Below are 12269 nucleotides of genomic sequence, written 5' to 3'. Positions count from 1 at the left end.
GTTGAAAGAGTGGCACAATGTACATCGCTATACCCTTTATTTAGATCCACAATTTATTAACTTTTTGCCACATTTGCTTTTTTGGTTCTATTTTCTCTGTTCTCGGTTCTTTTGTTCTCCCTAACATCTTTCTATTTTGTTTTTGTTTTACTTTTTCCCCAAATCTTCTGAAGGTAAGTAGTTGCAGACACTCTGACACTTTGCTGATAAATACTGAAGCAAACATATTCCCAAAACAAAGACATGCTTCTACATAGTCACAAATTATCACACGTCCAAAATTTAATACTGATTCAGTATCATCTACATTGCAGTGCATATTTATATTTCCACAATTGTCCACCAATTGTTTTTTGCAGTTACTTTATAAAAAATCTATGAACCAATCAAGATTCATGAATTTCATTTAGCAACAGCTGTCTTCTGACTAAAGCAATCCACCACCTTTTGATTTTCTCTTTCCTGAACACTGACATTTTTGAAGAGCCTGGGTCTGTTGTCTTGTAAGATGCTCTACCTTCTGATTGTTTCCTCGTGATTAGATTCAGGTTAAACATTGCTGGCACAAATAGTACCAGGTGATAGATAGTCCCATTACTGGTGATGTTGTGTCCTCACTTGATTAAGGTATGCCTCATAAATAAATCTCTACATTGTAAAGTTACCTTTTCCCCTAATTAAGAGTTAATCTCTAGGGTGATTCTTTGAGATAGTGTTAATATCCTGCTCCCCAACAACCTTTTAGCCAATGGTTTAGCATCCTTTATCCATTGTTTTAGTATTCTTTGATAAGCTTTATCTATGTCAATTTTTACAATGGGAGTTGCAATATGGGGAATATTTTATTATTCTTTTTGCATTCATTAACTGGCATTCTTGTGTAAAGAAGAGCTTTTCATTGTTAGTCCTTTTCTCCCCCATCCACCCCCCTAACGAAGAGGACTTAAAAAATTAAACCTGTTTTAATCTATTACCATCATTATTCTTATTCTTTTTGATGTTCAAATTGTTCTAAGCATGGTTAGTGGAAGCCCCTTTAGGCCAGATCCTGTGTCCTTTTGAAATGACCTTATTAATCTCTCATATTTGTTATTTCCCTTCTCCCACAGTGAGAACCCTGGTACCAAACAACATGAATATATTTACTCCTTTGCTTTTTCCTATAACACATGTATAACAGATTCAAAATTACTAAACCAATACCACTTTCAACATCAAACCTACTAAACCAAGTTATTGATTTCTTTGCATTTCTTTTGCTCTTACATTGGATTCCAGAACTCCTAACTCCAGTATATAGAGTACTACGCTCAAGTTAATTGAACAAGTTCTTTTTCTCTGTGTGGCTATGCTGACAATTTGATATACAGGTAAGTTCATCTCTTTCTTTGTGTTAAATTTTAGGGCTTGCTTTTATTTCCATTGTTTTAGATTTAATTTTTTGAAAAGGCAAAACTCTTTTTTTAAAATTTATTTTATTTATTTTTGACTGCATTGGGTCTTCGTTGCTACACGTGGGCTTTCTCTAGTTGCGGCGAGCAGGGGCTACTCTTTGTTGCAGTGCTTGAGCTTCTCAATGCAGTGGCTTCTCTTGTTTTGGAGCACAGGGTCTAGGCACACGGGCTTCAGTAGTTGTGGCACATGGGCTCAGTAGTTGTGGCTTGCAGGCTGTAGAGCGCAGGCTCAGTAGTTGTGGTGCATGGGCTTAGCTGCTTTGCGGCACGTGGGATCTTCCCGGACCAGGGATTGAACTCATGTCCCCTGCATTGGCAGGCGGATTCTTAACCACCATGCCACCAGGGAAGTCCTCTTTTTTTAAAAAGAAGTTTATTCAGAGAGCCACACTCCCATCACTAATCCTTGCAAAATAGTCCCATCCCCTATAGATAATCATTTTCAACTAATTTTCTGTTTTATAGTTTTTGTATTTCTATCTTCAAAAATAGGCCAAAAATGGGTGTGTGGTATACATACATATAAGTATGTAGACTCTCATTTCTCCTTCTTGCTTACACAAAAGTTAGCATACTTTGTATATTCTTTTGCACCTTTTCTTCACTGAACCATGTAAATATTTTATTCTAAAAATTCATTGAAGGGCTTTATGCTAGGGACTGACATGATCATTTCCATTTTAAGATTGGTTTCGTTGCCCTATAAAGGATGGAGAACAGGACCTGAAGCAGGTAGACCAGATGGGAGGCTGCAGTGGTCAGAGCAATGAAAAGGGAAAGGAGTATTTATTTCACTTACAACACAAAAGTACAACAGATACATTTATGAGCTGGATGAGAGTGGTGAGGGAAAAGGAGGACTCAGAAATGATTCTTTCTCATGAGTAACTGGGTAGATACATGGTGGTGTCATTTACTGAGACAGAGATTTGGGAGGAGAGGCTTTAAGTTTTGGAATGAAAAATCAAGGTCCCATACTGAATATGTTAAGTTAGAGATGTCTGTTATACATCCAAGTGGAGATGGCAAGTGGATAATGAGATATTTGCATTTGGTTGAAGTTCAGAGGAGAGGTCTGGGGAGGATAAGGAATTTAGGAGTTACCAGTATAAAGATATTTAAATCCATGGGAGTTGATGAGTTTGCCAAGAGGAATACTGTAGAGGAGAGAAAAAGGTGGGGGAGAAGGGAAGCTCAAAACCAAGCTCTGAGGATTCCCATAATTTAGAGTTTAGGCAGAAGAGACAGAAAAGGAGACTAGGCTGTACAGCTAGTACGGTTAAGAGGAAACAAGGAGGGAATGACCTTTTGCTGACCCAGAGGCCAAGTGAAGTTTCAAGGCTGAAACATTTAACTGTGTGGATGAAACAAACTGTGTGGAATGCTTCTGGGAGCTAGAATAAAATAAGACAGAGAATCCATTGGATTTTGTATAGTATTTATCCTGCCCCTGTGCCTGGTATTACATTCCTTATGCCTGGAGTGCTTACTCCTCTCTTTTTTAAACCTAGTTAATGCCGAATGACCCTTGGAGATCCAGATCAAACATTATTTGCTCAGGTTCCCCTGTGACATAGTCTTACAGCTCTAAACATTTCTTTCAAACCACTCAGTACAGTTGTAATTTCTCAATTATTTGTCTTTGCAATTTTTTCTCAATTATTAGAATATAAGCTCCTGGAGGGTTAGGGTTTGTTTTGCTAGCTCTCCTCCACTGTTTCAACTGACTCCTAGCCTAGTGTTTGGCACATAGAAGGTTTTCAATAAATATCTGTTGAACATAAATAAATGTAGCACCTGGAGCTGGAAATCAGTTACAGCTAGTAAAAGCAATAAAGGCATTATGAGGTACGGCAGGAATGGCAGATTTAGGGGTAGAAGTGCCTGAAGGAGAAATGGAGACTTTGACACAGAGGCCCCTAAAGACTTAAGTTCCAGCCGGAACAGTAAAACACGGTTTTATTCAATCTTCCCTCCTTTCTTCCCTTTCACACCTACTTTCTCTGTTCATTTTTACTCCTGGTCCCGCATCCTCTTCTCTACTCCAAACTGGCTCACCACAAATATGATTTTTTTGTGGATAAAGAAGGCAAACTGAATAAGGAGGCAGTGGGAAGTTAGAGAAGGAAGGGGGAGGTTATGGGAAATATAAATATAGAATAAGAAAAGGAAGACAGTAAGCTCATCAAACCAGGTACTATACTACAAATGCTACTAACAAAGTAAGAGTCAAAAATAAGATCACATGTGAGAGGGTGGGTCTTGAAGTCATTCAGCTGAGTTTAAAATCCCAGTTCCACCATTAATAGCTGTATGCCTTTGAGCAAATTACTTAATCATATGAACTCAGTTTCGTCGAAACCTATAAAAGGGGCATAATAACAGTACCTACCTCACAGGGTTGTTCTCAGGATCAGTACGACAATCAGTTTTAAATGCTTAGCACCATGACTGGCACAAGGTAAATGCTCAATTAACGTCAGCAGTTACTTTTCTTTAAAATGAAGTACAGCAGGCAGAGATGGCCTAAGTAGTAAATACTTGTCATATGACTGTAATAACACCGCATCAAAAGAAGAGGATCACTTTAAAAGAAGCAGATAAGATGTACTGGCACTTACATTTCGGGCACTGCAAAAACCTTGCCTATGCATGGAAGATAGACTGTCACAGTACAGCGCCTCACGCCGGTAGTTGCACTATATTTTCAGAATGGCAAAAACAAAAAAAACAAAAAGAGAAAGAATGCTTTTGAAAATCTTTTCTGGGAAAAATGTATCTCGTCCACGAGGGCCGCTGTGGACGACAGGTAGGATCATGCAGCGAAGAAAGTGACCCTCCGAGTGCGGGCAGCGGCCATTCTAAGTGACTCTCCCGATGCGGAGCCTATTCCGGCCCGCAAGGACAAGGCCCGCCATCCGTTGGCTGGTCCCTAGTGTAGTCTCGGGGCTAAGTGTGGCAGCTACCTCACCTCGGGGCCTCCGCCACGTCCTTATTGTCTCCAGGATGGAATCCGAGATCCGCGCCGCCGCCAACAGAAGGTGGTACCCACCGCAGCCCCAAGGCAGCGCCCTAACCAGCCCCGCAAGCAGAGCCCCAGGGAAGCTCCGCCCACTGGCCGCTCACGAGGCCGCTTCCGCCCATTGGTCGCCCGGCATTCCGAGACCCGCCCCCAAATTTGAAAGCTTCTCCCGGGAGCGGGTGGGAAGCCCACAGCTCTAGACGGCGGCGCTCCGGAGCGTCTTTCCGGAAGCTCCGCCCACTCCCAGCGTTCCGTTTGAATTTGAAAACGAAAATAACGTGGTGCTGCTCCCAGGTTGGGCCGGCGGGGCAACGTTTGCAAGTGAGGGTACGCGGAAGGAGGTGGGGGACTGCGCACGTACCAGGTGAGGTGAGGAAAGGTCTCAGCCAGTGTGAGCACCTTCCGACGGGGCTCGGGACACCCCTGAGGTTACTCTCAGGAACTGGGTTGCGGAGCAAGGAAGACGCCTGGGCCACCGGGTGCGCTCTGGGGGGTTGAGCCGTTGTATTCGCGTTAGGGTTTAAATCTGGTCTCCGCCGCTTATTGGCTGTGTGACGTAAGGCAACGTCTTTAATCTTTCTGGGCCAGTTTCCTCATCTGCAAGAGGGTAATAATAGAACCTACCTCTTCGGGCTCTTATGAAGATAAAATGATAATATGTAAACCTGTTAGAAAGTGCCTGTGTATAGTAGGCACTAAGTATTTGCAATCATTAATATTTTTATTGTTGCTGCCGTTAGTGTTGAGGATCAGGCGTCCATTGCCAGATCTGGTGTCCTGAATCCCTAAGGTGAGCAGTTTGCTCGTCAAGTGACGTGCTGTTATTTGGGAGGGATGGGGGCCCTGTGGTGGCCGTCTGTGCAGTTATTTACAGGCTACTGCCGGTGCCCGGGGCTCGCCCTTCTTGGGCTTTGCAGTGCTAAGCGGAAGGGGGTGTGTGTGACGAGTGCAATGACTGCTGTCATCCCCCAGTTTGGGAGGTTTCCCCCATCGTTCTACTTTTTGGCTCAGTGATTCCTGCCTGGTGCAGCTCTTTAATATTCCTTACTGAAGGACTAATTGACAAAAGGTCATGCCTTATAGGTTAGCTTGTTTTTAATCCCCAAGGTGATCAACCTCAGGTTTGTTTTTGTTCTTAAAACAAGGTAGCATGTTCACCCCGAAGCAGCATAACAGTGTGTACTTTTTATTAGATGTCCGAGACCTGAGACTTCAGCTTGCAAAATAATGTAAAGGACTCATCAGTTGTGAAGACTTTTTTTGAGTCTATATTTTGTGGATGGCATTCAGAAACGTCATTCAGTAGCAGATTTTATTTTTCATCAGTCTTCAACCATGAAATCTCACTGTAGAGAAGATAAAAGATGCTGTTTCTCAGTCGTGGGGACAGCTTTCCGAAATGAGAAAGGAGGTCTTGAACCTTGCTGTTGCTAAAGATAATATCAGAAAAGAGTAAGACCAATTTTTTTTTTTTCAGAGAGGATTTTATTTATTATTATTAAGCCACTATAGCAGGGAGTTTTTATCACTACATAAATCTGAATTTGTTGTAGGGGATACAGAGTAGCATAAGACAAGGTCCTTGCCCTCAAGAAGTTCCTAGTCTAGTTAGGGAGGCCACACATAAGTAGAAGTTAACTAAAAGTACAGGAAGTGATAGTACATCTCATTAATTTTATAATTGTTAAGAGGCAGTTTAGTCATTGAAAACTGAACATATGAGCACGTACAAACTACTGTAACCTTACTTTTTTAAGGAGGTACAATATTCTTTTTAACTTAGTAATTTCATAAAAGATTTGTCAATATGTTTTTTTTTAACCAAAAATTAATTGAAGGTAAAGATTGAGGCTTACCTTCCAGTTTCCTGGGCATTTCTCTGAAATTTGAGTTATGAAATGTCAAGCCAGTACTTTCATATTTTTGCACACTTTTCTCCCATATTCTAGATCAGTGATTATTTTTTATTCTATCAGATACCTTTTTTCTTAATTTTCACCCATAAATTGCATGTTTGAAATACTCTATCAAACTGCATTTAAGTAATTTTCTCCTTTTGATTACATCACTGATTATACAATTAAAAAAGCAATAAAGATATTAAACTTACTTAATTGTATGATTAGGTGATCTTGTAGTTTGCTGGGTTTTGTTGAAGGTAAATGTGTAATTTCTTTAACTCTTTTTGCAATTTAGGAAAAACAAAACCAAAAACAGCCCTGTTGTACTGAATTTGGGGGTTTCAGGACTGATCAAGGAAAAAGATACACCTCAAGGTGGCACATACGAGGAGCTTTACTGGGGTAGCACTTTGACAGGCACTTTGCGAGCTTGGGAAGTTGCCCACAGCATGAGACTTTCCAGAGAGACTAGAGTGAAGGGCCAGTCACCTAGATGGGGAAGAGGGTAAGGGAATTGGGGAGGGGTGGGGGTCATAGGAGAGGGAGCTCTGTGTAAGTGATATTGCTCAGTAGCTCAGTAGGGAGTCACTATGTCAGAGAACTCCAAAGGGTAGCAGTGGCTTGGGGTCTTATAGTCCTAGATTTTATCTGTGGCTAGCAGATGGTTGGGTGCAGTTTCTTGGGATATGGGAACCAGTTGGGCTCTACATGGCTAAAAATGAGCTTATTTTGGCTATATGTAAAGCAAACAGGTGTGTAAAACTTTGAGTTTGACACCTCAGTGGGGTTTTGAACTAATGATCTTGGCCTGCTGTGAAGAAGTAATGCAGGGCCAGTATACAGGGGCCATCTTTGGCTCATTTATTTAACCCCCATGGTTGCCCATTACTAAATACCTTCCTGAACCAGGAACTCTAGTGGGCAGTCACTGTTCTGAATATTTCATAATATTCAAAGAATAGAGTGCTCTCTCCATTTCTCCCTGGTATTGTTCACCTAGTAGGTTCTCAGTAAATATTTTAATGTTAATATTTTATCAGTGAAGGTTACCCCTAAGTTTACCTTTAAATTTAGTGACTTGATGTTTAATTTAGTTGTAATAGTTGTAATAGTTTACTAATGATTCCATGTTCACCTTACTTTTTAAGACCTGTGATGTATCAGGTACTGTTTTGAATATGTTCACATACGTTATTTCAGTTTTTACTTGCATTATTTGGAAGAATTCAGTTGAAAGTAATTGTCCAGAAGACACTAAATAACTAAAATAACACAAGGTTATAATTTACTCCGCCCTTTCTGTTTGATTTCTGAGAGGATTTCAGGCAGAGTCTGAATGTTTTATACTCTCTTACTTTATGGGTTACCTTTACTCATGAAATCTCTTTGGCTAAATCTACCCATAGGTTGCAGCACATGAATAGTAGTGGTAGGCTGTATCCAGTATTATTTGATTTAAATCTGTAAATAATTGTCTTTTGTCTTTTCCATGCGTCATCATGTTATAGATGAAATAGTCTAATGTTTTCCTTTTGGAAATGCAGTTACATGGCAAGAAGTAGTGGGCTGGACTCAACAGACTTTATAAACTATGGATAGCTTATATGCTGATTTATTAAGGTTATCTAAGGAAGTTACTGTTATTCTTGCAGAATGGAATCTAATGTAAATCAAGATGGGGTGCCTAGACCATCTTATGTTTTCAGTGCTGACCCAGTTGCAAGGCCTTCGGAAATAAATTTTGATGGCATTAAGCTTGACCTCTCTCGCGAATTTTCCTTAGTTGCTTCAAGCACTGAGGTAAGTATAAGAAAAGTATTATGTTGATTATCATGATTGAGAGCAAATGGGCACACACACACATACACACACACACACTTGTGGACAGGTACAACTAGAGCAGAGCTTTCCAAACTTTGTAGCTTTAAGGCAAACTTCTATCTCAGCAATTTTTTCATGGTGCCCTAAATACATAACAGTTCCTTTTCACATAGTAGGTGGAGACATCTTAATGACTATTTATGCCCTGACCTAGTAGCCATTTGAGAAAAAAATAACTTATGAAATTTTTAAATATTAGTTTTCAATAACCACGGTTACTTACTAATGGGCTATGTGTGCATTTTGGGTGCTGCACAACTTCTCAAGCTTTGGAATCAAATTAGACACTGCCACCTGCATTTCCTGTTCTTCATTGTTTTGGGGTCGTACTTGCTTTTTATCACAACCACCACTGGAAAATCCAGCTTCACTAAGATATGACATCATCAAAAGAAATAGTGTGATCTAAGGTTGAAACTGAACTTTTTCAAGCTAATAGTTCGTGGTGTTTAACATGTGTCAAGTACTGCTGTGGTTCCCTCAGAAATGTAAAATATTCCACTATGCCCCTAGGAATTTCAGGCCTTAGTTTAAAAAATAATGCAGATTAAAAAAAATTAACTTAGTAGTGTTTAAGAAATAAGTCTTTCTACTACCCTACCTACTGTCACTGTTTGCTGTGTTTATAGACTTTTTCTTATACATTTACTTTCAATCCATTTATATTCTATTTATTACAGATTAGATTATTAATTTCGATGTCTTAGATGGACTAACCCATTTTATAAAGAAAGATGGAGGGGGAAAGAGGAGTATAGGGAACATAGATAAAAGGATAATAATTATTTAATACCCATCATGTGCTAGGCTCTTTTACTTTAGCTCATTTAATCATAAAGAAGAGGAAGGGATAAATGCCTCTTGGTGTGTAAATGGAATTATACATTACTAGACTTTTGTGTGTGCCTTCCTTCACATAATACAAGGGTTGGTAAATAATGGCCTGGTTTTGTATTTCCTGTTTTTGTATTGCTTACGAGCTAAGAATGGTTTTTATATTTTTAAATGGTTGAAGAAAAAGAATCAAAAGAAAAATCATGTTTCATGATGTAAAAATTATATGAAATTCAAATATCACAAGTCATATTCATTGGTTTACTTATTTTCTAGGTCTGCTTTTGCAACAGAGTGGCAGAGTTGAGTAGTTGTGACAGACTGTAGAGCCTGTAGAGCCTAAAATATTAAGTGTTTCTTTACACACAAAAAATTTGCTGATCCCTACTTAGCACGATGTTTTTGAGATCCATCACGCACCATGTGTCAGTAATTTGTTACTTTTTATTGCTGAATAGTAGTTCATTTTACAGATATGCCACATATCCATTTATAGTTTGATGGACATATGAGTGATTTCCATTTGGGGGCCATTATAAATAATGCTTCTCTGAACGTTTATGTGCAAGCCTCTCTGTGAACTTATGTTTTCATTTCTCTTGGGTAGATACTTAGGAGTAATTGTGGGTCACATGGTAAGTGCATATTTAACTTCATAGGAAAACTGAAACTGTTTTCCAAAGGGACTGTACCAGCACCAGCAACGTATGCAGGTTCCAGTTCTTCCACCTCTTTGCCAACCCTTGGTAATTTTATGAGTGTGTAGTAGTACCTTGTTGTGGTTCTAGTCTGCATTTCCCAAAATGAGCACTTTTTCAAGTATTTCTTGGCTATTCCTATACCTTCTCTTGTAAAATGTCTCTTCAAATAATTTCCCTACTTAAAAAAATTAGGTTGTTTGTCTTATTACTGATTTGTGAGAGTTCTTCATGCATTGTAGATACATATCCTTTATCAGATCAATAGTGTCTTGATTAATAGAGGTTTTTAATTTTAAAGAAGTCTAATTTAACTTTTTTTTCTTTTACAGTGATTTCTTCTGTAAGTCCTAAGAAATCTTTGCCCAAGGTGGTGAAGGTTTTTTAAAACATTTTCTTCTAGAAATGCTTAGAGCTTTTGTTTTAATGGTTATATTTGTTATCCATCTTGAATTAGTTTTTGTGTATAGTTGATGTAGGGATCCAGGTTGATTGGTTGGTTGATTTTTTTTTTTAACCTCCATTTATCTAGTTACTTTAACATTATGTGTTGAAGAGACTTTCTTTTCCCCATTAAATTGTTTTGGTGTCTTTATTGATAATCAAATGGCTGGGTATCTATGTGTGGATCTATTTCTGGATTATTCTCTTTCACTGACCTATTTGCTTATCCTTATGCCTATACTTCACTGTCTATTTCTGTAGGTTTATAATAATACATGAAATCAGGTAGTATGAATTCTCTAACTTTGCTTTTCTTTTTTAGGAATATTTTGCCTTTTCTAGGTTCTTTGTAAATATATTCATAAATTTTAGAATTGACCTACCAGTTTCTACAAAACAGCCTACTGGGATTTTTGACTGGGTTTGCATTGAATCTATGAATCAGTTTGGAGAGAATTGATAGTGTAATAATACTGGAGAGTTTTAATTCATGATTGTGGTATATTTCTCAATTTATTTAGGTCTTTAAGGTTTTAGCAATGTTTTATACTTCTTTTGTTGAAGGCCAGTGTAGGGGCCTTCAATATCTTTTGTTAAATATATTCTTAAGCATTTCATGACATTTGATGCTATTGTAAATTATATATTTAACAGCTTTATTAAAGTAAAATTAAGATACAATAAACTGTACATATTTGAAGTATAGTCTTTGACAAGTTTTGACATAATGCATATGCTTGTGAGACTGTCACTACAGTCAAGATAGTGAATATTTCCATTACTCCTAAAAGTTTCTTTGTGCCTCCTTGTAATCAATCCCTCCCTCCCATCACACCTCCAAGTAACCACTGATCAAACATTAGTTTGTACTTCTAGAGCTTTATATAAATGTAATCATAAAGTATGTACTCTTTTCTTACTAAGCATAATTATTTTGAGTTTTATGCATGTTGTATGTATCAATAGGTAATTCCTTTTTATTGTCCATTATTTAGATATGCTACAATTTGTTTATCTGTTTATCCGTTCACTTGCTGAGGGACATTTGTGTTTATAGTTTCTGGCTATTACAAAGCTTCTAGGAACTTCTGTGTACAAATCTTTATATGGACATATATTTCCTTTATTTTTTTTCCCTTGGGTAAATACCTAGGATTGGAATGGCTGGATCATTTTTAAGAAACTACCAAACTTTTCCCAAGTGATAATAGCATTTTATATTCTCAGCAGCAGTGTAGGAGAGTTGAGTTTCTCCACATCCTCACCAACACTTGGTGTCATCAATCTATTTATTTATTTATTTGTTTTTAAACAGACTATTTTTTAGAACAGTTTTATGTTTACAGCAAAAATGAGCAGAAGGTACAGTGAAGGTACAGTAACCTTCTGGTTACTTGTGATTTATTCTACACTTCTGTGTTTTAGTGACTTAGAGCCTTGTTATTTGTATTGTTTTTGTTTTTTTTGCTTCACATTGGTGTATTACTTTCTGCTTTATAACAAAGTGAATCAGTCATACATATACATCTGTTCCCATATCCCTTCCCTCTTGTGTCTCCCTCCCTCCCACCCTCCCTATCCCACCCCTCCAGTAGGTCACAAAGCAACAAGCTGATCTCCCTGTGCTATGCGGCTGCTTCTCACTAGCCACCTACCTTACGTTTGGTAGTATATATATGTCCATGCCTCTCTCTCGCTTTGTCACAGCTTACCCTTCCCCGTCCCCATATCCTCAAGTCCATTCTCAAGTAGGTCTGTGTCTTTATTCCTGTTTTACCCCTAGGTTCTTCATGACATTATTTTTTCTTAAATTCCATATATATGTGTTAGCATACGGTACTTGTCTTTCTCTTTCTGACTTACTTCACTCTGTATGACAGACTCTAGGTCTATCCACCTCATTACAAATAGCTCAATTTCATTTCTTTTATGGCTGAGTAATATTCCATTGTATATATGTGCCACATCTTCTTTATCCATTCATCCGATGATGGACACTTAGGTTGTTTCCATCTCTGGGCTACTGTAAATAGAG

General features: G+C 38.4%; 2 protein-coding genes across 19 annotated transcripts in view; one reads left to right on the top strand and one right to left on the bottom strand.

The window, feature by feature from the left end:
- LOC308626594 (uncharacterized protein) overlaps window positions 1–4555 on the bottom strand; it is a 35910-nt gene extending 31355 nt beyond the window's left edge. For 6 of the 8 annotated variants that reach the window (XR_014017278.1, XR_014017279.1, XM_081251845.1 and 3 more), the window contains exon 1: window positions 4076–4419. Coding sequence is in view for 4 of the 8 variants with exons in the window: in XM_081251845.1 (XP_081107971.1) it covers window positions 4076–4108 (33 nt within the window). In the remaining 4 variants the exon portion in view is untranslated. The other 2 variants (XR_014017276.1, XR_014017277.1) reach the window with 1 other exon arrangement.
- A 130-nt stretch (window positions 4556–4685) lies between these two features.
- KIF20B (kinesin family member 20B) overlaps window positions 4686–12269 on the top strand; it is a 72587-nt gene continuing 65003 nt past the window's right edge. For 6 of the 11 annotated variants that reach the window (XM_081251611.1, XM_081251620.1, XM_081251618.1 and 3 more), the window contains exons 1-3: window positions 4686–4840; window positions 5803–5928; window positions 8030–8177. In XM_081251611.1, coding sequence (XP_081107737.1) covers window positions 5876–5928; window positions 8030–8177 — 201 coding nt within the window. In that variant the 5' untranslated portion in view covers window positions 4686–4840; window positions 5803–5875. Of the gene's footprint in view, window positions 4846–5070; window positions 5267–5802; window positions 5929–8029; window positions 8178–12269 lie in introns of those variants that run through there. The other 5 variants (XM_081251612.1, XM_081251619.1, XM_081251613.1 and 2 more) reach the window with 4 other exon arrangements.

The sequence above is a fragment of the Mesoplodon bidens genome (assembly GCF_964165515.1).
Source record: "Mesoplodon bidens genome assembly, chromosome: 1".
NCBI lineage: Eukaryota > Metazoa > Chordata > Mammalia > Artiodactyla > Ziphiidae > Mesoplodon > Mesoplodon bidens.
The sequence above is the reverse complement of the archived record's forward strand: the minus strand, read 5'-3'. Positions and strand labels throughout refer to the sequence as shown.